General features: G+C 45.3%; 1 protein-coding gene across 2 annotated transcripts in view; it reads right to left on the bottom strand.

The window, feature by feature from the left end:
* Positions 1–24,296: 24,296 nt before the first annotated feature.
* The window catches only part of Stk31 (serine/threonine kinase 31), an 80,560-nt gene continuing 78,678 nt past the window's right edge, over positions 24,297–26,178 (bottom strand). For both annotated transcript variants that reach the window (XM_085839697.1, XM_085839696.1), the window contains exon 24: positions 24,297–24,629. In XM_085839697.1, the coding sequence (XP_085695823.1) occupies positions 24,405–24,629 (225 nt within the window). In that variant the 3' untranslated portion in view covers positions 24,297–24,404. The remainder of the gene's footprint in view (positions 24,630–26,178) is intronic.

Raw genomic sequence — 26,178 nt, forward strand, 5'->3', positions numbered from 1 at the left:
CTTTAAATCCTATTTAAGCAAGCAACCAATCTGTACTGTGCTGTTTTAGCCAAGTGTCTTGACCTACACTATAAGGCTGAACAATAATATCTAGCTCTTTGCCAAAATAAGTTAGTGTCTGCTTCCTTCCAAAGATAATCATCTGAGCTACTGCTTTATAATATGGCAAGATACTACGTTTAGGAGAAATCCTCAAATGTATCCACATTAGAGGAGACTTTTGCCATAAGAATCCTGTATGCATGTGAATCATATTAAAAAATTAACAGATGTAAAGGACAAGAGTAATCTATATATGTGACACATTATTCCTCAATAGCTTTTTCCACTTGTTGTAAGGCCAGCAATCCTTCTGAGGTTAAATATCCAGGGGAGGTAGGATCAGAACTCCCTTTAAGAATATCAAATAAAGGTTTCAACTCCACTGTAGTAAGCTTCAAACAGGGATGAACCCAATTAATATCACCTAACAATTTTTGAAAATCATTCAAAGTCCTTAAGTTGTCTCTGCGAATAACTATCTTCTGGGGAAAAACAGCTTGAATAGTAAGTCTAAAACCCAAATAATTATAAGGATGCTGAGTTTGTATCTTTTCAGGAGCTACCTGTAGTCCTTTATCACCTAAAGCTTTTTGTAAATCTCTATAACACCAAAGCAAATCCTGGGGTTCTTTTCCCGCCATCAAAACATCATCTGTGAAATGAATGATGTAAATCATAGGCCATTGTTTTCTCACAGGCTGAATGGCTTGTGCCACAAATTTTGGCCTAAGGTAGAACTATTAGCCATGCCCTGTGGGAGAACTGTCCATTGATATCTCTTCATAGGTTCGTTAAAATTTATAGAAGGAACACTACAAGCAAATCTTTCACAATCCTTAGGATGCAAAGGAATAGTAAAGAAACAATCCCTAAAAGGACCCAGATATGGCTGTCTCTTGTGAGACTATGCCGGGGCCTGGCAAACACAGAAGTAGATGCTCACAGTCAGCTATTGGATGGATCACAGGTCCCCCAATGGAGGAGCTAGAGAAAGTACCCAAGGAGCTAAAGGGATCTGCAATCCTATAGGTGGAACAACAATATTAACTAACCAATACCCGCCCTGGAGCTCGTGTCTCTAGCTGCATATGAATCAGAAGATGGCCTAGTCGGCCATCAGTGGAAAGAGAGGTCCATTGGCCGTGGCAACTTTATATGCCTCAGTACAGGGGAACGTCAGGGCCAAGAAGTGGGAGTGGGTGGGTAGGGGAGTGGGTGGGGGAGCGTGAGGAGGACTTTTGGGATAGCATTGGAATTGTAATAAAAATAAATACCCAATAAAAAATATGGAAAGAAAAAAAAAGAAATAATGCTCCACATCTACCACAATTTTATAATATCTTTTAGGAATGGCTACTGGGGACGGAAGCCCAGGTTGTTTAGATCCCATTGATACTATGGTCTCATTAACTTTTCTTAAATCTTGTAACAATCTCCATTTACCAGATTTTTTTCTTGATAATGAAAATTGCATTATCCCAAGGGGATTGAGTTTCTACTAAATGTCCTGCCTCTAGTTGCCCCTGCACTAGCGAAGAGGTGGCCTCTATCTTTTCTTTAGGTAAAGACCACTGATCCACCCACACCAGAATATCATTAAGCCATTGAACTTTATCAGCATGGGATGCAGGCAAGATAGTGGCCATTACTGAAAATACTCCAAACCTCTTCTGTTAGAGTGAGGTTTAGGATGTTTAAAATTCTTAATTCCTTGTCCCTTCTTTTTTAGCCCATGACCAGGCAAAAGTCCCTGTCTGAGCATCTGCTTAGTCACCATCTCATTAGGACTGTACATTATAACGCCCATCTGTGACAAGAGATCCCTTCCCCATAGAGTTACAGGCAAATACGACATAACATACACAGAATTTGTCCTGATTTGCCTTCCCCATCGCTCCAGGTTAGCAATTTGGAGCTTCATTTTGGGTTACTAGCATTACCAATTCCTTGAAGGTGAGTAAGCATATCAGTCAAAGGCCAAGCTGAAGGTCAATCCTGTCCTCTAATAATTGTTACATCAGCTCCAGTATCTATCAATCCTTCAGTGCTTTTTCCACCAAATGTCAATTTAAGGTTAGGTCTCTGATTAGTAATAGATTGAACCCAATTCACACCAGAGGAGTCAAAGCTACCTTGTCCTCTCTCATTCTTAACAAATCTGGATGGTGGTGGATGTAGAGGGATTAAAACAAGTTGAGCACTGCTTTGATTATCGGGTACAGTTATAACACCATGATGGGAAGCAGCTATGATTTTAATTTCTCCCTCATAATCATTATTTATAAGACCTGGATAAATGTGCAGACCTTTTGCAATAGAACTGCTTTGTCCTAAAAGAAATCCACAAGTTTCTACAGGAAGAGGTCCAAAGACTCTGGTAGACAGTTTTGGACTCCCATTTCTGGGGTTAATACTGCATGGGGGGTAAAGGGTGGAAAAGAGGTCCAATCCTGTACCTACTCGTTTTGCCCTGACAGGTTCAAAAGCTGTTCTCTCTGGGTGGGCAGCAGGTTCATGGCCCCATAAGCTGTTTGCTGTGTGTAGGTCGTGGCCTGCGGCTGCCCCCCCACCCCCCACCCCCGCTTCCTATCCCAGGCCCAGAATGCCTGGCTTGGATTTGCACATCTTCACCCAGTGGCTGCACTTTCTGCACCGGGGACAAATTCCTGGGACTCAGCCGGCTTGCCCACTCTCGGCGCCTCTGTTCTTAGGACAATCACTTTTAAAATGACCCAAACTTCCACACTTAAAACATGCATTATTCCCCCGTTTCCTCGAGAACTTTGCTTGTACAGCGAAGTGGCACCGAGAGCTAAACCCTGATTATATGACTGCCCGATCTCTGGATAAAGCCAGACATATCCCTCTCACTGCTTGTCCTTTGTGTGGCTGGATAGTGGGGCGAAACATTGCATTAGAGTTCTCATAAGCCAATTGCATAACGAAAGGATTTCACCTGTCAGATTTTCCAAGGATTCGACTAGCTGTTATTAATAGCCTATCCACAAAGTTATGGTAAAGCTCATCAGGAACCTGCTGAATGTTGGCTAAACTCCCAACAACATCACCTCTAACCAGTAACTGTCCCCAAGCATGGTGGGCAACCACTGCAATCTGCGCATACACTCCAATGGGAAAACCAATCTGATTAGCCTGGCCCTCATACGGACCTTCTCCCAGAAGCATGTTACTATCCCAGTCTGGATTACCAGTCTGAGCATTTAAAAGGGCAGCTTTCTTACTGGCATCTCGCCACTCAGAATCCCAAAGCAAGAAATCTCCTCCTGACAAGGTAGCCTTACATAGAGCCTTCCAATCTAGGGGGGTTAAGTGTGACTCCATGACCGTATCCAGTAATGCTTGTATGAAAGAGGCTGAAGGACCTATTGGATAACAGCTGTTTTTAACTCCTTTAACAACTTGAAATCCAAAGTCTGGTAATTGTCTGACTCTAGTATCTTGCTGGTCAATTGCCTCAACCACATGAAAGGCTAGCACATCAGATGTATCCTGTCCTCTCCCATAAGCCTGACTCACAGCTCTTCCTAGGAGCACTTGGTATATTTCAGAAGAGTTACTCCTTCCTGTATCTGACATTCTTTTTAGCTCCCGAAGCTCATTAGTCAATTACTGCAGCCTGATTTCAAACTCTAATTTGCTTAGTTGTGTGTCCCTATGAGTAGCAAGACTTGCAAGGAGGGGACTTGCAAGGAGGCCAATCCTCCTCAAAATATTTGGCGGCTCCTTTTTCGGAGTGATCTTCTTAGTCTAAAATTAGCTCATCATCAGAGTCTCTATATCTATCAAATTTAGAGCTGAGAGGACCCTATTCTGAGAAGACCCTCTCTGACAGGCGCTCTTCCTGAGATTCATCAAGGTCTGCCTGGGTACTATGTGACCCCTGCGAGATCACCTTTTCAATAGCATCTCTTATGAGCGCCCAGAGGCAGAGGGTGAAATTATCTGCCTGAGTGATTTCCAAGGGTTTTCGAATTTTCTCCCAGGTTCTGATATCTAAAGTTTCTTTTTCCTTGAACCATGGGCAACAAGAATCTATCCTATCTAAAAAATTTTCTAACAATTGTACTTCAAGCCCTACTCCTCTTGCCTGAAGCAACACTTGAAAACTGCGGACAATCACCTGATTCATTTCTTTTAAACCCTATTCCTCTTGCCTGATGCAGCTCTTGAGAAACTGTGGACAACTGCCTGATTGAGTACCTAGTTCTGACTAATTCACTGCTAACCTAAGTTGAAACCAGCAATGGGTTAGCACTGATTCCAAACTTTAGCCCGTATCTACCCACACCTCTAGCAACACTTTAAAAAATGAAGTTTTAAACTAGTGCTAGCATGTGTACCTGTTGCTTTGGTGCCCAATACGATCCTTTTCTTTTTTTTCCCATGGAGCTCACATGAAACAGCGTTCCTTCAGTGTTTTCCTGACCTTCCTCAGGCCCCACGTTGGGCGCCAGTTTGTTATGAGCTGCCCGTGGCTCACATGGACAGGGTACACCTGAGTGGTAGGCCGTAGCTGAAAGAGAGGGGAACTAGATGGTCAAGAGAAAAATGGAGCTAAGTCAAGATTCCTGATCAAAGCTCAACTGTTTAATGGCAAATGCAATTATAAAGGAAGTGGGGGAGGGAGGCCCATTCCCACCAATTCATCCTTGGAGTCTGGAACCAGCAGCAGGTGATGAAGTGCAGGATAGGGTGTAGTCTCCGGAATAGCTCAGTGGCCTCCCAGCAGGTAGCAGTATCTTGATGGGGAACAGTGGCAGTGGCTGGAAAATAGAGTGATCTAGGGAGGAAGGCTCCACCCTAGGTAATCTCCTTAGTGGCAGCAAGGTCAAGGTCTGGCTTAGCCTGCTTCAGGCTGGGGGAAGTAACAATCAACGAGCATAAAGAACAGTGGATTGAAAAAAATAACAGATCTGGGCCTGAGTCTAACCCTAAAGTGGCCTGGAGCCAAGGAAGAAGAGAGATGGTTCTGGGCCTATCCCTACTCTTGAAGAGGCCTGTGTTCAAAGAAGGAGGTATATTGGTCCTGGGTTAAAGCTGACCCTAAAGAGCCAAGGCCCAGAAGAAGAGATTTGGACCTTGGCCAATTCCCAACTCTTAAATTGGCCTGGACCCAAAGAAGATATTTGTGGCCACTGGTCAACCCTGATCATGAAGAACACACTAGGCTCAAACCAAGAAGAGATGTGGGCCAGGGTGTATCCCTAACCTTGAAGTGGTCTGGGCCCAAAAAACAGAAGTTGTGGGCCTGGGACTATCCCTATTCCTAAAGAGGCCTAGGCAAAAAAAAAAAAAAAAGAAGAAGAGGAAGAAGAAGAAGAAGAGGAAGAAGAAGAAGAAGAAGAAGAAGAAGAAGAAGAAGAAGAAGAAGAAGAAGAAGAAGAAGAGAGGGGAGGGGAGGGGAGGGGAGGGGAGGGGAGGGGAGGGGAGGGGAGGGGAGGGGAGGGGAGGGGAGGGGAGGGGAGGGGAGGGGAGGGGAGGGGAGGGGAGGGGAGGGGAGGGGAGGGGAGGGGAGGGGAGGGGAGGGGAGGGGAGGGGAGGGGAGGGGAGGGGAGGGGAGGGGAGGGGAGGGGAGGGGAGGGGAGGGGAGGGGAGGGGAGGAGAGGAGAGGAGAGGAGAGGAGAGGAGAGGAGAGGAGAGGAGAGGAGAGGAGAGGAGAGGAGAGGAGAGGAGAGAAAAGAGAAAAGAAAGAGATGGTGGTCTGTTCCTCTCCTAACCCTGAAATGGCCTGGGGTCAAAGAAGAAATGTGGGTCTGGGCCAATCCCAGAGCTTTAAGGAGCCTGGGCCCAAATGGCCTGGGGTCAAAGAAGAAATGTGGGTCTGGGCCAATCCCAGAGCTTTAAGGAGCCTGGGCCCAAACCAAGAAGAGTTGTGGGTCTAGGCCTTTCCCTAACCCTGAAGCAGCATGGGACCAAAGAAGAAAAGATATGGACCTGGGACTATCCCTAATCGTTCAGAGGCCTGCTTTCAAAGGAAATGATATATGGTCCTTAGCCTGTCCCATGCACTGAAGAGTCCAGATCCCATGGAAGAAAAGATGTGGGCCAGGGCCTGTTCCCAACATAAGATTTATTCTGGGAACAACAACAAAAAAGATCTGTGGTCCTGAACGAGTCTATAAACCTAGAGATGTCTAGGCCCAAAGAAGTGGTGATGTGGGCCTGGTACTACCCGTTTCTGAAGAGGCTGTGTCCCTAAGAAGAAGAGATATGAGCCAGGGGACACCCTCAACCCTCAAAGTGGCCTGGGATCAAACAAGAATATATCTCAGCCTGGGCCAATACCTGAGCATGAAGAAGCCTGAGAAGAAAAAAGAAGAGAAGTTGGCCTACACTTATCCCTAACTCTGAAGTGGCCTGGGCCCAAAGAAATATATGCCTGGGATATAACCCTATTCAAGAAGAGGCATGGGCCCAAAGACAAAGAAATGGCCTGGGTCAAACACTAGCCCTGAAGAGGCCTGAGCCCAAAGATGAAGAGATGTGGGCCTGGGCCAAACACTAAGCCTGAAGAGGCCTGCGCACAAAGAACTGGAGATGTGGGCCTAGGCCTATCCCAATTCCTGTAGAGTCCCAGAGTCTAAGAAGAAGAGATGTGGAACTAGGCCTAATCCCACTCCTAGATGTGGACTGGGCCCAAAGAAGCACATATGTGGGCCTGGGCAAATCCATGAACATGAAGGAGCCTGGGCCAGATCCAAGAAGAATTGTGGGCCTCTGTCTTCCCATACCTTGAGGAGACCAGGACCCAAAGAACAATAGATGGTGCCTGGGCCTATTCCCAACCATTCATGTGGCCTGGGCACAAAAAAGAAAATATGTGGGCCTGGGCCAATCCATAAGCATGAAGAAGCCTGGATTGAAAAAATAGAAGATGTGGAGCTGGACATTTCCCTAACACTTCAAAGTTCTGAGCACCTTGTGCTGAAGAGGTCTGAGACCATAGAAGAAAAGATGTAGGTCAGGGTCCGTCCCCAACACTTGAATTATTGTGTGTGTGGGAGGGGGGGAAACTTGGAGCATGTGTCAATCACTAAACCTAAAGATGTCTGGGCCCAATGAAGTGGAAATATGGGCCTGGCACTACCCATATACCTGAAGAGAGGCCTGGACCCCAGGAAGAAGAATGGGGCCTTGGCCTATACTGATTTATAAAGAAGTTATGGCCCTATTAGGAGTTATGGGACTTGGCCTATCCCCAATTCCGGAAGAGGCCCAAGCCGAAAGAATAATATATATGGGTCTGGGCCAATCCTTGAGCATGAAGAACCTTAGGTGGAAAAAAAAAAAAAAAGAAAAGAGAGAAACAGACCTAGGATTAGCCCTTTCCTTGAAGTGGCCTCAGCCAAAAAAAGAAGAGAGATGGGTCTGGGCTTTTCATAATTCCTGAAGACAACAAGGGAGAATAGGCAGAGGAAGACAAGGAAGAGGAAGAAGAGGAGGAAGAGGAGGAGGATGAGAAAAAGGATGAGCAGGATGAGGAGAAGATATGGGCCTGGGCTAAACGCCCAGTTCTGGAAGTGGCCTGGGCCTAATAAAGCATATGTGTGGGACTACAACAATCCAAGAGCATGAAGGATCTTGGACCCAATCCAAGAAAAGTTGGGTCCTGAAAAGGCAAGGGCCCAAAGAAGAAGAGTTGTGGGCCTAAGCCTACTCCCAAACGTTGATGTGGCCTGGACCAAAGAGCAGTATATGTGACCCTTGGCCAATCCATGAGCATGAAGAAATCTGAGTTGAAAAATATAAAACCCAAAAAACATAAGATGTGCACCTGGGCCTACACCTAGCCCTGAACTGACCTGGCACCGAAGAACAAGAGTAATCAGTCTGGACCTATCCTAACTCCTGAAGAGGTCTGGGTTCAAAGAGGAACATATATGGTTCTGGGACTAAAGCTTAACCCTGAAGAGGTCAGGACCCAGAAGAAAAGATATGAGCCTGTGCCAATACCTAATACTTGAAGTGTCCTGGGACCAAAGAAGAATATTTGTGGCCACTGGTCAATCCTGAGCATGAAGAATTCTGGGCACAAACCAAGACGAGACATGGGCCATGGTGAATCTCTAACCTTGAAGTGGTGTGCACCAAGAAGAAGAGATGTGGACCTGGGCCAATTGTCAACCCTGGAAGTGGTCTGGGCCTAAAGAAGAATATATGTGGGCCTGGGCCTCTCCTGAACCATGAAGAAGCGTGGGTCAAAAAAAAAAAAAAAAAGAGAGAGAGAGAGACAAAGAGATGAGGACCTGGGCCTATCCCTATTCATGAAGAGGCCTAGACTTAAAGAAGCATAAAGTGGGCCTGATTCTACCATTTATCCTGAAGAGGCCTGAGACCACGAAGAAGAGGTATAGGCCTGGGAGTATCACTAAACTTGAAGTGGTCTGGGCCCAACAAAGAAGAGACTTGGACATGGGACTATCCCTATTCTTAAAGAGGCCTAGGCCAAAAAAAAAAAAAAGGGGGGGGGGGGAGATAATGGCCTGTTTGTCTTCTAACTCTGAAATAGCCTAGGCCCAAAAAAGAGATGTGGGCCAAATCTTATTCCTATTCCTGAAGTTGATATGACTCTAAGAAGAAGAGATGTGGGCCTGGGAAAATCCCTATACATGAAGGATACTGGGCCCAATCCAAGAAGAATTGTGGGCCTGGGCCTTTCCATAACCTTGAGGAGACCAGGGCCCAAAGAACAATAGATGGGGCCTGGGCCTATTTTCAACCATTTGGGTCTGGGCCCAAAGAAGAAAATAAAAGCCTGGGTCAGCCCATGAGCATGAAGAAGGCTGGGATAAAAAAAATTGTACACGTAGAGTTGGACATGTCCCTAACCCTTCAGAGTTCTGGGCCCCTTGTGCTGAAGAGGCCTGAGCCCATAGAAGAAAAGATGTAGGTCAGGGTGTATCCCCAAAACTTGAATTATTGTGAGAAAAAACCCTTTGAGCCTGGGTCAATCCCTAAACATAAGGATCTCTGGGCCCAATGAAGTAGAAATGTGGGCCTGTCACTACCCATATACCTTGAACAGAGGCCTGGACCCAAAGAAAAAGAATTGTGGCCTTGGACTATACTGATTCCTAAAGAAGCTGTGGCCTGAATAGGAGTAATGGGACTTGGCCAATCCCCAATCCCGGAAGTGGCCCAAGCCCAAAGAATAATATATGTGGGCCTGGGACAACCCTTGAGCATAAAGAATCCTAGGTCAGAAAAAAATAAATAAATAAAAAGAAGCAGGCCTAGGATTAGTCCTGGCCTTGAAGTGTCCTCAGCCAAAACATGAAGAGAGATGGGTCTGGGCCTACCCTGATTCCTGAAGAGAACAAGGAAGTAGAGTAGCAGGACAAGGAATATGAAGTGGAGGAGGAGAAGGACAAGGAGGAGGACAAGGACAAGGATGAGGACAAGGACAAGGAGGACAAGAAAGAAGAGGAAGACGAAGAGGACAAGGAGGAGGGCAAGGAGGATGAGGAGAAGGATGAGGAAAAGATATGGGCCTGGGCCTAACCCCAGTTCTGGAAGTGGCCTGGGCCTAATAAAGCATATATGTGGGACTACAATAATCCCTGAGAATGAAGGATCCTGGACCCACTCCAAGAAAAGCTGGGTCCTGAATAGGCGATGGCCCAAAGAAGAGGAGGTGTGGGCCTGAGGCTATTCCCAAACATTCATGTGGCCTGGCCCAAAGAGCAGTATATGTGGGCCTGGGCCAATCCATGAGCATAAAGAAGCCTGAGTCCAAAAAAGAAAAAAAACAAAAACAAAAAACATAAGATGGGGACATGGGCCTAGCCTGAAGTGACCTGGGACCAAACAAGAAGAGTGATTGGTCTGGGCCTATCCTAACTCCTTAAGAGGCCTTGGTTCAAAGAAAAAGATATATGGTCCTGGGACTAAAGCTAACCCAGAAGAGGCCAGGGCCCAGAAGAATAGATATGAGCCTGTGCCAATACCTAATACTTGAAGTAGCCTGGGACCAAAGAAGAATATTTGTGGCCACTGGTCAATCCTGAGCATGAAGAATTCTGGGCACAAACCAAGAAGAGACGTGGGCCATGGTGTATGCCTAACCTTGAAGTGGTGTGGGCCCAAGAAGAAGAGATGAGGCCTGGGTCTATTGTCAACCCTGGAAGTGGTCTGGGCCTAAAGAAGAATATATGTGGGCCTGGGCCTCTCCTGAACCATAAAGAAGCCTGGGTCAAAAAAAAAAAAAAAAAAAAAAAAAAAGAGACAGAGACATGAGGACCTGGACCTATCCCTATTCCTGAAGATGCCTAGACTTAAAGAAGCATAATGTGGGCCTGATTCTACCATTTATCCTGAAGAGGCCTGAGACCAGGAACAAGAGTTATGGGCCTGGGAGTATCCCTAAACTTGAAGTGGTCTGGGCCCAACAAAGAAGAGACTTGGACATGGGACTATCCCTATTCTTAAAGAGGCCTAGGCCAAAAAAAAAAAAAGGGGGGGGGGAGATAATGGCCTGTTTGTCTTCTAACTCTGAAATAGCCTAGGCCCAAAAAAGAGATGTGGGCCAAATCTTATTCCTATTCCTGAAGTTGATATGACTCTAAGAAGAAGAGATGTGGGCCTGGGAAAATCCCTATACATGAAGGATACTGGGCCCAATCCAAGAAGAATTGTGGGCCTGGGCCTTTCCATAACCTTGAGGAGACCAGGGCCCAAAGAACAATAGATGGGGCCTGGGCCTATTTTCAACCATTTGGGTCTGGGCCCAAAGAAGAAAATAAAAGCCTGGGTCAGTCCATGAGCATGAAGAAGGCTGGGATAAAAAAAATTGTACACGTAGAGTTGGACATGTCCCTAACCCTTCAGAGTTCTGGGCCCCTTGTGCTTAAGAGGACTGAGCCCATAGAAGAAAAGATGTAGGTCAGGGTGTATCCCTAACACTTGAATTAATGTGAGAAAAAAACCCTTTGAGCCTGGGTCAATCCCTAAACATAAGGATCTCTGGGCCCAATGAAGTAGAAATGTGGGCCTGTCACTACCCATATACCTTGAACAGAGGCCTGGACGAAAGAAAAAGAAATGTGGGCCTTGGACTATATTGATTCCTAAAGAGGCTGTGGCCCTAATAGGAGTAATGGGACTTGGCCTATCCCCAATCCCGGAAGTGGCCCAAGCCCAAAGAATAATATATGTGGGCCTGGGCCAACCCTTGAGCATGAAGAATCCTAAGTCAGAAAAAAAAAAAAAAAAGAAGCAGGCCTAGGATTAGTCCTGGCCTTGAAGTGTCCTCAGCCAAAACATGAAGAGAGATGGGTCTGGGCCTATCCTGATTCCTGAAGAGAACAAGGAAGCAAAGTAGCAGGACAAGGAGTATGAAGTGGAGGAGGAGAAGGACAAGGAGGAGAACAAGGACAAGGATGAGGACAAGGACAAGGAGGACAAGAAAGAAGAGGAAGACGAAGAGGACAAGGAGGAGGGCAAGGAGGATGAGGAGAAGGATGAGGAAAAGATATGGGCCTGGGCCTAACCCCAGTTCTGGAAGTGGCCTGGGTCTAATGAAGCATATATGGGGGACTACATCAATCCCTGAGAATGAAGGATCCTGGACCCACTCCAAGAAAAGCTGGGTCCTGAATAGGTAAAGGCCCAAAGAACAGGAGGTGTGGGCCTGAGGCTATTCTCAAACATTCCTGTGGCCTGGCCCGAAGAGCAGTATATGTGGGTCTGGGCCAATCCATGAGCATAAAGAAGCCTGAGTCCAAAAAAGAAAAAAAAAAAAAAAAAAAAAACTAGAAAACATAAGATGGGGACCTGGGCCTAGCCCTAACCCTGAAGTGACCTGGGACCTAACAAGAAGAGTGATCGGTCTGGGCCTATCCTAACTCCTTAAGAGTCCTTGGTTCAAAGAAGAAGATATATGGTCCTGGGTATAAAGCTAACCCTGAAGAGGCCAAGGCCCAGAAGAATAGATATGAGCCTGTGCCAATACCTAATACTTGAAGTGGCCTGGGACCAAAGAAGAATATTTGTGGCCACTGGTCAATCCTGAGCATGAAGAATTCTGGGCACAAACCAAGAAGAGATGTGGGCCTCGGTGTATCCCTAACCTTGAAGTGGTCTGGGCCCAAAAGAAGAGATGTGGGCCTGGGCCTATTGTCAACCATGGAAGTCGTCTGGGCCGCTCCTGAACATGAAGAAACTTGTTTCAAAAAAAAAAAGAAAAATAAGAGATGAGGATCTGGACCTATCCCTATTCCTGAAGAGGTCTAGACCCAAAGAAGCATAATGTGGGACTGAGTCTACCATTTATCTTGAAGAGGCCTGAGACCAAGAAGAAGAGATATAGGCCTGGGTGTGTCCCTAAACTTGAAGTGGTCTGGACCCAAAGAAGAAGAGATGTGGGCCTGGGACTATCCCTATTCCTAAAGAGTCCTAGGCCAAAGAGAGAGAGAGAGAGAGAGAGAGAGAGAGAGAGAGAGAGAGAGAGAGAGAGAGAGAGAGAGAGAGAGAGAGAGGAGAGAGGAGAGAGATGTGGCCTGGTCCTCTTCTAACCCTGAAATGGCTGGACCCAAAGAAGAGATGTGGACCTAATCCTATTCCTATTCCTGAAGATGCTATGGCTCTAAGAAGAAGAGATGTGGGCCTGGGCAAATCCCTGTACATGAAGGAGCCTGTGCCCAATCTAAGAATTGTGGCCTGGGCCATTCCATAAACTGGAAGACCAGGGTCCAAAGAACAATAGATGGGGCCTGGGCCTATTCCCAACCTTTCATGTGGCCTGGGCCAAAAGAAGAAAATATGTGGGCCTAGACCAATCTATGAGCATGAAGAAGACTGGGTTGAAAAAAGAGAAGATGTGGAGCTGGACATATCCCTAACCCTTCAGAGTTCTGGGCCCCTTGTGCTGAAGAGGCCTGAGCCCATAGAAGAAAATATGTAGGTCAGGTTCTGTCCCCAACACTTGAATTATTTTGAAATAAAAAACACCTTTGAGCCTGGGTCAATCCCTAAACCTAAGGATGTCTGGGCCTAATGAAGTAGAAATGTGGGCCTGGCACTACCCATATACCTGAAGTGAAGCCTGGACCCAAAGAAGAAGAAATGTGGGCCTTGGTCTATACTGATTCCTAAAGAGGCTATGTCCTTAATAGAAGTTCTGGGACTGGGCCTATCCCCAGTTCCAGAACTGGCCCAGGCCCAAACAATAATATATGTAGGCCTGGGCCAATCCTTGAGCATGAACAATTCTAGGTCAAAAAAAAAAAAAGAGAGAGATAAAGAAGCAGGCCCAGGATTAGCCCTTGCCATGAAGTGGCCTCAGCCAAAACAAGAAGAGAGATGGGTTTGGACCTATCCTGATTCCTGAAGAGGACTGAGTCTAAAGAAGAAGAGATATGGGTCTGAGTCTAAATCTAACCCTGAAAAGGCCAGGGCCCAAAGAATAGATGTGGGCCTGGGCCTATCCATATTCCTGAAGAGAACAAGGAGGAGGAGGAGTAGGGAGAGGAGGGAGAGGAGGAGGAGGAGAAGGAGGAGGAGCAAGATGAGAAGATATGGGCCTGGGCCTAACCCCAGTTCTGGAAGTGGCCTGGGTCTAATGAAGCATATATGTGGGCCTACGCCAGTCCCTAAGCATGAAGGATCCTGGACCTAATCCAAGAAAAGTTGGGCCCTGAATAGGCGAGGGCCCAAAGAAGAAGAGATGTGGGTCTGGGCCCATATCCAATCATTAAAGTGGCCAGGACCCAAAATAAAAGTATATGTGGGCCATGACATGAAGAATTCTGGGATGAAAAAAATAAGAAATTTTGGATTGGGCCTAGACCTAGGCCTGAAGTGACCTGGACAAGAGATGGATCTGGCCCTCTCCCTACTCCTGAAGAGGCCTAGGTCCAAAGTCGAAGATAGTTGGGCCTGAGTCTAAGCCTAACCCTAACAAGGCCTGGGCCCAAAGAAAAGGAGATGTTGTCCTGGGCCTATTCATATTCCTGAACAGGCCTAGGCCCAAAGATGAACAGTTATGGGCCTGGGCCTATCCCTAACCTTAAGAGGCCTGGGACTAAAGAAAAAGCTATATGGGCCTTGGCCTATCCATTATGCTATAGAGCCCTGAGCCCATGGGGGAAAATGGTATGGGCCAGCACCTGTCCTCAACCCTTGAATTATTCTGGGAACAACAACAACATAAAAAAAGCCTTATAGTGGTCTGGTCCAAAGAAGAAGGGATGTGGGCCTAGGCCTATCCTAAACCATTGGCATGGCCTGTGCCCAAAAAAAGAATATATGAGGGCCTAAAAAGATCCCTGAGAATGAAGAAGACTGGGCTCTAAGAATAATAATTGTGGGCCAGTCCATAACCTTGCAGATACCTAGGCCCAAAGTGAAAGGTATATGGGCTTGGGCCTATTCCGAAGGCTGAAGAGGCCTGATTCTGTGGAATAAGAGCTGTGGGGCAGGGCCTATCCCCAACAATGGACTGGGAACAAAAAAAAAAATGTTGGCTGTGGACAATCTCTAAACCAAAATGCATTTGGGCCCAAAGAACAAATGGTGTGGGCCTGGATCTATCCCTATAACTTAAGAGGCCTGTGCCTAAAGAAGAAGAAATGTGAGTCTAGGCCTATTTCTATTCCTTAAGAGGCCCTAGCTCTAAGAAGAATTAGAGATGGGCCTGGGCCTATTCCCCAACCTTAGAAGTAACCTAGGCTCAAAGAGAACAGATATGAGCCTGGCCTATTGCCAACAATTGAAGTAGCCTAAGCCCAAAGACAAATATATGTAGGCCTGGATCAATCTTTGATCATAAAGAAGCCTGGGAAGAAAAAAAGAGATATAGGTATGGGTCTAGCTCTAGCCCTATCCCTGAAGCAGCCCAAACAAAAAGAGAGATGGGTCTGGGCCTATCCCTATTCCTAACGAGGCCTTTGTCAAGAGAAGGAGAGATATGGGCCTGACTCTAAACCTAACCATAAAAGAAGCCTGGAATCAAAGAAGGGATATAGGCCTGGGCCTATCCATATTCCTGAAGAGGCCTAGGCCCAAAAATGAAGAGATGGGGGCCTTGGCCCATTCCTAACCCTTCAGAAGCCTGGTCCCAAAGAAAAAAGATATATAGGCCTTGAGCTACCCCATATGCTGAAGAGGCCCAAGTCCATGGAAGAAAAGATTGTGGGCCAGGGACTATCCCCAACACTTGAATTCTTCTGGGGGAAAAGTCTGTAGGGCTATTCCCTATACCAAAAGATGTCTGGGTCCAAGAAGAAGTGATATGGGCCTGGTAATATCCCTATATTGAAGAGGCCTGGACCCAAAGAAGATATGGGCCAGGCCAATCCATGAGCATTAAGAACTCTGGGTTGAAAAAAACTAAGATATGTGGGCCTGGGCCTAGCCCCAGTGCTGAAGTGGCCTGGGCTGAAGGAAGAAGAGTGATGGGTCTGGGCCTATCCCTATTTCTGAAGAGGCCTGGGTTCAATGAAGAAGATATATGGTCCTGGGACTAACCCTGAAGAGTCCAAGGTCCAGAATATTAGACATGGGCCTGGGCCAATGCCCAACACTTGGATTGGTCTGGGACCAACGAAGAATATTTGTAAGTTTTGGCCAATCAATCCCTGAGCATGAAGAATTCTGGGCCCAAACCAAAAAGAGATGTGGCTGGGCATTTCCCTAATCCTGAAGAGAGCAGGGCCCAAAGAAGAATATATGTGAACCTGGGCCAATCCCTGAGCATGAAGAAGCCAATGTCAAAAAAAAAAAAAGAAAGAAAAAAAAAAGAAAAAGAAAAAGAGAGAAAGAGAAAGAAAGAAAAGAAAAAGAAAGAAAGAGAAAGAAAGAAAGAAAGAAAGAAAGAAAGAAAGAAAGAAAGAAAGAAAGAAAGAAAGAAAGAAAGAAAGAAAGAAAGAAAGAAGAAAGAAGAAAGAAGAAGAAAGAGAAAGAGAAAGAAAGGAAAGAGAGGGAGGGAGGGAGGGAGGGAGGGAGAGAGAGAGAGAGAGGAGAGAGAGAGAGGAGAGAGAGAAAGAGAGAGAGAGAAAGAGAAAGAAAGGAGAAAGAAAAGAAAGAAGAGGGGGGGAGGGAGGGAGGGACAGACCTGGGCCCAAAGAAGAATATACTGGGCCTGGGCAAATCCCTGAGCATGAAGGAGCCTGGGCCCAAAAAGGAAGAGTTGTGGGTCTGAGCCTTTCTCTAACCATGAGGAGGCCTAGACCCAAAGAAGTATGCATGTGGGTCTGGGCCAATTCCTGAACATGGAGGAGCCTGGGTCAAAAGAAATAAGAGGTGTGGGCCTTAGCATAGCCCTAGGCCTTGCCCTGAAATGGCCTGGGTCTAAGGAAAGAAAAGGCCAAGAGAGGTGTGTCTGGGCCTATCCTTATTCCTGAATAGGCCTGGAATCAAAGGAAAATATATTGGTCTTAGGTCTAAACTACCCTGAAGATACCAAGAAGAGAAATGGGCCTGGGCCAATGTCCAACTCTTGAAGTGGTCTGGGACCAAAGAAGAATATACTGGGCCTGGGCAAATCCCTGAGCATGAAGGAGTCTGGGCCAACCAAGAAGAGATTTGGGTCTGGGCCTATTGGCAGCTTGGGAACAAAGAACAAGAGATGTGGGCCTGGACCTATTGCCCACCATTGACATGACCTGGGCCCATCCCTGAGCATGAAGAAGCATGGGTGTAAAAAAGATGTGGGCCTGAGCATAATGCTAATCCTGAAGTGGCCCCAGCTCAAAGAACAAGAGATATATGCCTGGGCCTATACCTATTCCTGAAGAGGCCTGGATCCAAAGAAGAAAAAATGTGGGCCTGGGTCTACCACTACCCCTAAAAGGCCTGGGAGAGAGAAGAGAGAGGAAGAGAGATGCCTGGTCCTGCACCTAACCCTGCAGAGGCCTGGGTCAAAAGAGAAGGATATATATATATATATATATATATATATATATATATATAGGCCTTGGACTACCCCTAATGCTGAAGAGGTGTGGCCTCATGAAAGAATAGATGTGAGCCAGGGCCCATCCCTAACACTTAAATTGTTCTGGGAGAATAGGAAAAAAAAAAAAAAAAAACCTGGCAAAAAGCGGTCTGAGCCCAAAGAAGAAATGATGTGGGCCTAGGCTATCCCTAGCCCTGAAGTGGCCAGGGCCCAAAGAAGAAAAGATATGGGCCTGAGTCTAAACCTAACATTGGCAAGGCCTGGGTCCAGAGGAGATATGTAAGCCTGGGCCTATCCATACTCCTGAAGAGACCTAGGCCCAAAGATGAAGCTATGTGCGCCTGGCCTATCCCCAACCCTGGAAGTGGCCTGGGCCCAAAGAAGAATATATGTGGGCCTAGGACAATCCCTGAGCATGAAGGAACCTAGGCCCTATCAAAGAGGAGCTGTGGGCCTGGGCCTTTCCCTAACCATGAGGAGGTCTGGGCTCAAAGAAGAGGAGATGTGGACCTGGGCCTATTCCCAACCATTCATGTGGCCTGGGCCTAAAGAGCAGTATATGTGGGCCTGGGTAAAAAAAAAAAAAGATATGGGAGTCGGCCTAGCACTATCCCTGAAGTGGCCTGGGCCCAAGGAAGAAGAGAGATAGGTCTAGGCCTATCCCTATTCCTAAAGAGGGCTGGGCTCAAAGAAGAAGATATATAGTCTAAAGCTAACCCTGAAGAAGCCACGACCCAGAAGAAGAGATAAATGCCTAATACTTGAAGTGTCCTAGTACCAAAGAAGAATATATGTGGCCATTGGTCAATCCCTAAGCATGAAGAATTCTGAGCCCAAACTAAGAAGAGATATGGGTTTGGGCTTAGTGTTAACCACTGAAGTGGCCTTGGCCCAAAGAATGTATGTGGGCCTGGGCCAATCTCTGAGCATGAATAAGCCTTGTCCAAAAAAAAAAATAGAAACTGGCCTGGGCCTATCCCTATTCCTGAACAGGCCTGAGCCCAAAGAAGGATAAATGTGGGCCTAAGAACAGGCCTACTGGCCCTGAAAAAGCCTGGGACCAAAGAAGAAGAGATGTGGATCTGGGCCTGTCCCTAATCCTTCATAGGCCCGGGCCCAAAGAAAAAATAGATATATGGGACTTGACCTATTCCTTATGCTGAAGAGTCCAGAGCCCATGGAAGAAAAGACATGGGCAAGGGCCTGTCCTCAACATTTGAATAGTTCTGGGAACAGCAACAACAACAAAACAGAAAAAGATAAGTAGAAAGGGAGAGGGGAGAGGGGAGAGGGGAGAGGGGAGAGGGGAGGGGGGAGAGGGGAGAGGGGGAGAGGGGAGAGGGGAGAGGGGAGAGGGGAGGGGGGAGAGGGGGAGAGGGGGAGAGGGGAGAGGGGAGAGGGGAGAGGGGAGAGGGCAGAGGGGAGAGGGGAGAGGGGAGAGGGGAGAGGGGAGAGGGGAGAGGGGAGAGGGCAGAGGGGAGAGGGGAGAGGGGAGAGGGGAGAGGGGAGAGGGGAGAGGGGAGAGGGGAGAGGGGAGAGGGGAGAGGGGAGAGGGGAGAGGGGAGAGGGGAGAGGGGAGAGGGGAGAGGGGAGAGGGAGTTTATGGGCGGCCTTGGCCAAGCCCTAATCCTAAAGTGGCCTGGGCACAAAGGAAAGGTGATGTGGGCCTAAGCCTATCCTTAAACATTGATTTGGCCTGTGCCCAAAAACTATATGAGGGCCTGAAAAATCCCTGAGAATGAAGAAGACTGGGATGTAAGAAGAGATGTGGGCCAGAGCCTATTTCTAGCCCTGAAGCAGCCTGAGCCCAAAGAAGAGGAGACGTGAACTGGGACTCTCCATACTCCTGAAGAGGCCTAGACCCAAAAAGGAAGAGATGTGGGCCTGGGTTTATCCCTAACCCTGCAGAGACCTGGGCCCAAAGAAAAAGATAAATGAGCCTTGGCCTATTCCTTATGCTCAAGGGGCCAAAGCCCATGGAAGAAAAGACATGGACCAGAGCCTATCCCTATTCCTGAAGAGCACAGGGCCCAAAGAAGTAGGCATGTAGGCTAAGGCCTGTCCATAAACTTGAAGATGGCTGGACCCAAAGAAGAAGGGATGATGGTCTAGGCCTATTCCCAACCATTGAAGTGGCCTGGGCCCAAAGACGAACATATGTGGGCCTGGGCCCAAAGAAGAGAAATGGATCTGGGCCTATCCCTATTCCTGAAGAGGCCTGGGTCCAAAGAAGAAGCGAGATGGGCCTATCCCCAACCCTTAAAGTGGCCTGGACCAAAAGAAGAACATATGTGGGCCTAGACCAGTCCCTGAGTATGAAGAAGCCTGGGCCCAAATGAGGAAGAGATGTGGCCCTAGGTCTACCCCTAACCCTGAAAAAGCCTAGGTCAGAAGAAGAAGAGATATAGGCCTGGGCCTGTACATAAAGAATTCTCTGCTAACATCAGGCATGTATTGGTCCAACTTACATTATGTAGCTGAGCTCCATTTGTTGGGACTCCATACAGAGAAACTCATCAAAACAATTTCTCATGGTATGTTGCAGTTTCTTGCCAGTTCTGCTGACTCAGGCTAATTGGTAGAGTGATATCAGCTCAAACATTGCACATGCTGAGGCAAGATCTATGGAGGACGCTTGATGTTTGCGTTTGTTTGATGTTTGATGTTTGTTTGATGTTTGGAGGGTCCTGAGTTTGGCTTGCTTATAAAGCTGTCTGTGCAAAGCTTGTGGATCTCTCATCTTCGCTCATCTTTGCTTCCCTGAGAGAGGCACAGCCATGAACTTCTCCTGGTGTTCCTTTTGGCCCCTCCTGTACACTCATGCCTCATGCTATTCTGACTCTACTGAACTGGACTGATGGTATATCTGTGAAGTGTTTGTGAGTGGATTTAGCTGCTGCTGCTAACCTGTGAACTGAACTGCTGATTTCCAGACAACACAGACAGGAGTTACTCCAAAGAACCTTTCTAATCAGGTACGTTTCCCAGATATCTTTTCTCTCCTGCTACATCTGGTGGGTGGTGGACTACAAGTGAAGTTAGAGCATTTAAGAAGCATCATTAAACATAGGATTTGAAAAAATTAGTTACAGGTAACACCTAACATGCATTAGGCATAATGGGTAACTCTGCTTCTAATATAGAGGAAACAGCAGATTATGAGGGGGGTAGCAATGTCACTTAAGGAGACTGGCAAAAATGGTAGATACTGCCACTGGGATGTATCCTGCCTTGTTTCCAGGGGGTGGGGGAAGTGGTTTTGTTTCATAGTTTTCTTGTATACTATTTTGAATAACTTAGTGAAAATCCTGACAATTCTCTTCTGTTAGAGAAAATTGCAGATTTGTCTATGCACTTACAGAGTTTATGGATAGAGGTAGAAGTGTTTGGAAAACAAGGGCCCCTGGGAGGAGAAAAAAAGTTCAGGCTTGGAGAATGAGACCAGGAATGTACAGGAAGCAAACAAAGCCTTGCTTCCCTGTCCTGCTCTAGAGGCCTGAAATAACAGAAAATGGCATGGGTGCAACCAAGTGTACCACCAGAGAATTTGCTTGTGGCTACACAGGCACCATCAGCCTTCCCAGTCTTTGTGCAGCATATGCCTGCTAACAATGGTGGACAGGCTAATAATAATTGACCCGATGGCCAATAGAAATGTCCAATTTAAAGAAGTTATTGTAATGTACAGTTTACATTCTTCCTTTTTCAAAGAAATGCTAAATAACCAGACTATACAGCATAGGGTTATCCCACAAGATTGGAAGGGACTGGTGTCATCTGTATTAGAAGCTGGTCAACAATTACAATGGTTGTTGTGGAGTCATGAAGCCACAAAACTAGCACAACAGAATTTAGCAAGGGGGATAAATGCTACTAAAGATCAGCTGCTTGGTGAAGCATTATGCTGACTTACAAGAACAAATCAGAGTTGATGATGTTGTAATTGAACAATGTGGTATTGCCACTTTAAGAGCTTGAGACTTGGTTTGAAGAACCTGGGGGGAAAATCCACCTCATTTACTAAAATTACACAGGTTTCTGGAGAAGTCTTCACAGAATTCTTACAGAGGTTGAGTTTAGCTGTAGAGGCATAAAAGACCCTGAAACCAGACAGTCATTGATAAAAATATTGGCATTTGAGAATGCAAATATCAAATGTAAGAGAACAATAAAACAATTAAAAGCATGTGGAGCCCCTATAGATAAATGGATAAGGGAAACAACAGATCTTGGTTCTCAGGAGTATAATGTCAATATCATAGGGCAAATCATAGCTAGAAATAACAGGAATCAAATTGCTCAATGATTTAATTGTGGTGAATTAGGTCATTTCCAAAGAAATTGTAAGGCTAAAAGATTCAGAGCTCTCAATAACAGGTATACTGACTCTAGAAAATATGGTAATCATAGACAAGAACAAGCAGGGTCTGGTCACTATGATCCACAAAGATTTCCAGGGTTTAGCCACTGTGGAAAGGGCAAAGATTGTCAATGGATTGCCAACCCAAGAGAAACATACGAGGTAACCTCTTGCCATAAGAAACAAACTGAAGGACCTTTCAGCTGGAGCCCCCACAGCAAAACACCATACAACACAACTGACTTTCCAAAGAACCCTTAAAGTTTCCACTTCTCCTGTCTCTAACTGTGAAAGATGCCTAGGCCCAAAACAAAAAGAGATGTGGGCCTGGTCCAATGCCTAACCCTGAAAAGGCCTGGATCCGAAGAAAAAGATAAATGGCCTGGGCATATCCTTAATGCTGAAGAAGCATGGAAGCATGGAAGAAGATATGTGGGCCTTGGCCTAACCCCAACCCTTGAAGTGGCCTGGGCACAAATAAGAATATATGTAGACCTTGGGCCAACTCCTGAGCATGAAGAAGCCTGGGCGAAAAAAAGTAAGAGATGTGGACCTGGGCTTAATCCCCAGCCCTAGAAGTGGCCTAGGCCCCAAAAAGAATAAATATAAGTGGGCCTGGGCCAATCCCTGAGGTAACCTCTTGCCATCAGAAACAAACTGAGGAAGTGTGGGTATCCCCCCACCCTGTTCAAAAAAGAGAGAGAGATCTGGGCCCAAATCTGAAGTAGCCTGGGCCCAAAAAAGAAAAGATGTGGACCTGAAACTGTCCCTAACCCTTAAAGTAGCCTGGGTAATAATAATAATAATAATAATAATAATAATAATAATAATAATAATAATAATAGAAGAGATATCACCATGGGCCAATCCCTAAGCTGAAAGAGGCCTAGACCCAAAGCAGGAAGACATATTCATTACCTTGGAAAGGCTAAGGCCCTAAAAGAGAACAGATGTAGTTATAGGCCTCTCTCTTACTGTGAAGATGCCCAGTCTCAAAACAAGAGGAGATGTGGTCCTGGGCCTATCCCCAACCCTTAAAGTGGGTTGGGCCTGTCTTTAAATGTAAAAATGCATAGTCCTGAAACAAGAAGAGATGTGGGCCTGGTCCTAGTCCCAACCCTTGAAGTCTCCTGGGCCTAAAAAGTATGTATGTGGGCCTGGGTCATTTCTGAGCATGAAGAATCCTGGGCCCAAACGAGAAAAGATGTGGGCCTGGGCTTATCCCTAACCCTGAAGAGGCCTAGCTCCAAAGAAGAGATGTGGGCCTGGGCCTATTACCAACCCACAAAGTGGCCTGGGCCCAAAGGAGAATATTTGTGGGCCAGGGACCATCCCTGAACATAAAGAAGCCTGGGTCCAAAGCAAGAAGCGTTGTGGGCCTGGGCCTGGGCCCACAGAAGATGACATGTGGACCTGAACTTATCCATATCCCTTGAAGTGTCCTGGACCCAAAAACAATATATGTGGGCCTAGGCTAATTCATAAGAAGAGATCTGGGCCTGGGCCTATTCCTAACCCTCAAGATGCTCAAGCACAAATTGCAAAGTCGTTTGGGCCTGGGCCCATACTGCCGCTGAAGAGGCCATGTCCAAAAACAGAAAAAACATGGGCCTCAGTCATTCCCACAAATGAAAGGAGCCCAAGCCAAACCATAAAAAAGAACAAGAAACGGGGTCTGTCCCAGAAGCTGTATCACTTCTGCCTGTCCCAGAAGCTGTGTCGCTTCTGTAGTCCGCACTCTCACCTGCACAGATAGTACCCCCTAGAGCTCATGTCTCTACCTGCATATGTAGTAGAAGATGGCCTAGTCGGCCATCACTGGGAAGAGAGGCCCCTTGGTATTACAAACTTTATATGCCCCAGTACAGGGGAACGCCAGGGCCAAGAAGCGGGAGTGGGTGGGTAAGTGAGCAGGGTGGGGGGAGTGTATAGGGAACTTTCGGGATAGCATTTGAAATGTATATAAAGAAAATATCTAATTTTTAAAAAGAGGGAAAAAAGTTAAAAAATAAAAATAAAAAAAATTTTAAAAAAAGAAGAAAAAAAAAAAGATTATGTGGGCAAGGAAGAATCCCTGACCCTAAAGATGTCCTAGCCTAACAAGAAGTGATGTATTCCGATGCCAATAAAGCCCCTGGAAAGCCCAGGCCCCAAAAGAGAAGACACTTGGGCTTGGCCCATATATCTAAAGGATTCTATATCCTACTACAGAAGTAAATGATCTTTTATGTTCATTGCTGCTTAGATCTCTGATGAATGGATAATGAAAACTTGGTACCTATATTCATGTAAAGTAACATGAAATTGTGCAATTTACAGGTAAATTGATAGAATTGGAAAAACATATTAAGTGAAGTAACCAAATATACAAACATAAATGTACACTCTAATTCTTATGTGGATCTTACCATCAAATCTTTAGATTTGTATGATTAACTTGGATGTCTTGTAGAAGCCAGAAAACTGTACACAGTAAGTGTTTGTAGAATGCTGGGTCATAAATGGAACATATGTATTATACCCTCTCCCTTCAAGGCTGAGGGATCACTACAAAAGAGGGAGTATTAGTGGCTGTAAAAGTTAGCCATCAAGGAAGACAAAGGCTAAAAGACAAAAGACAGTTTTCTTCTGGAAATAACGGGACCACTGCACTCATGAATTCATAGACGGATCTCTTTAAACGTTGAAAATGTCTCAAACTGTTGGCTCTATAAATACAAGAAACATGTCTTAACTTATGTTGCTAGAACTGGATACAAAACAGATGCTAATCATCCTTTGCTACTAAAAGCATCAGCCTTTACCATAACCAACTAGTATACATCAATAGAGAACTAGCACTAACACAATAATGACTTAATTTCAGTAAGTCCAAATAGAAACTCCTTCCATAACAATGCCAAGTTAGGCAAAATTGCAAAGAATATGAATGATTTTCAGGTGTAACCAAAACATTTCTTTTATTTTTTACAACCCAAATCCAAAGATGCAATCCAACTAGTTCCAGAACATTTTTGTCTACTAAGCAAACAGAACAAAGTTTTTAAAAGGGACATATACAGCAACAATAAAGGACTAATTTGTTAGTCAAGGGTTGGCTTCACCATTTCTTGTCTTTTCGCTATATCTATCCAGACTCTCCATCTTTGATTCATCTTCTCTGCTATGCTGAGTACATTCAATCTCTTTTTCTGGGATTGGAATTGATTTCCCCTTTGGAAGCAAGAAACATTCAGCATTCAAAACCTGCTCAGCAGTCATTGAACTTCTAAAATATATCAAGCTACAAAGGAGGGACTTGACATTATCATCCTGCAAGGAAAAAGAAACAAAAAGAATCAAAGCCAAGGCTACACAGAGAAACCCTGTCTCAAGTAAGTAAGTAAATAGTAAAAAAAAAAAAAAAAAAAAAACTAATAGCAAAAAGAACAAATCTGTAATGACAGAGATTCTAATTTAAAAAAAAAAAGAAAGAAAAGAAAAACCTTTTAGTTACTGACATAGGCTAACATCAGTTTTCTATCTAGATTTTTAGATTCTTTCCAAGTTTATCTACATTGGAAAAAAATATCTCCAGTAATAAGAAAAAAGAATCTATTTACCAGTGGAAATGCAAAAGCAATGAGAATTATAGCTACAATAAAATGAGTGAAATATGAACAAAATTTTCCCCTTTTTATGGGACAGTGGTCAGAGTTTCACATGAAAATTTCACACCACTACTTCCCAACATTGTATGGGAGACTCCAACCACTTAGGCAGGGAAAATAAAAATAAAATAAAAAATTGAAAGGGAAAGATGTAAAACCATCACTATTTGCAAATGATACAGAGATATGTTAAAGCATTAGAACTAATAACTAAGAATAGTTAAGCAGGAGGCTGGAGAGATGGCTCAGGGATTAAGAGCCGTGCCTGCTCCTCCAAAGGTCCTGAGCTCAATTTCCAACAACCACATAGTGGCCCACAACCATCTGTAATGGGATCCGATGCCCTCTTCTGACGTGTACTCACATACATAAAATAAATTAAAATGAAGATTAAATAAAAGAGTTTCAAACACGTATACTTTGAACCACAAGGTATAGTTGAAAGAAATCAAATTTCTAACTAAATGGGGACTCGTCAATGTTCTGTGGATCAGCAATCAACACTAATAAGGAACCACACAGGAAAAAAGCCTTAGAGTAACTGACTTTTTTGTAGATGCTGGCAAGCTACCTCTGAAATTTATAGATCAGAATAATAATTCTGACCATTTTTTAAAGAACAACATGTATAACTCATATATCCCAATTTCAGATATCTATTAACAGTGATATCAAGACAACATTATACTGGCAAAGGAACAGACACATACTAAAACTATACTTCAAATTTCAAATTTTGATCCTTCCCAAATAAGCAATGTGTAGTATAATCCTCTCAGTGATGCTGGGCATCTTCTGTGATCTGCACTCTAAATCAGCATGTGCTCACTAAGATCATCAAGCAATGTTCTGCAGTCTATCATGTGCTAAGCTGTAAACTCTGCAGGTAATGTGGATCATATGCATTTTAAACTTAAAATGTTTGTAAAGCCATAATCCTATAATAATAGAGGAACATCTGTAAGACAGCAGAAGAGAATTCAGAGTCTATCATCTCCTGATTTTGACAGCAATGACATGACGCTCTAATGATTACAAAATGGTCTTTTCCACCAATAGTGCTGGGACAGATAGCCACACGCAAAAGACTGAGGCTGTGTCTTAGTCAGGGTTTCTATTCCTGCACAAACATCATGACCAAGAAGCAAGTTGGGGAGGAAAGGGTTTATTCAGCTTACACTTTCATACTGCTGTTCATCATCAAAGGAAGT

This window comes from Mus caroli, unplaced genomic scaffold, assembly GCF_978045245.1.
Source record: "Mus caroli unplaced genomic scaffold, Mus_caroli_1 scaffold_7, whole genome shotgun sequence".
NCBI lineage: Eukaryota > Metazoa > Chordata > Mammalia > Rodentia > Muridae > Mus > Mus caroli.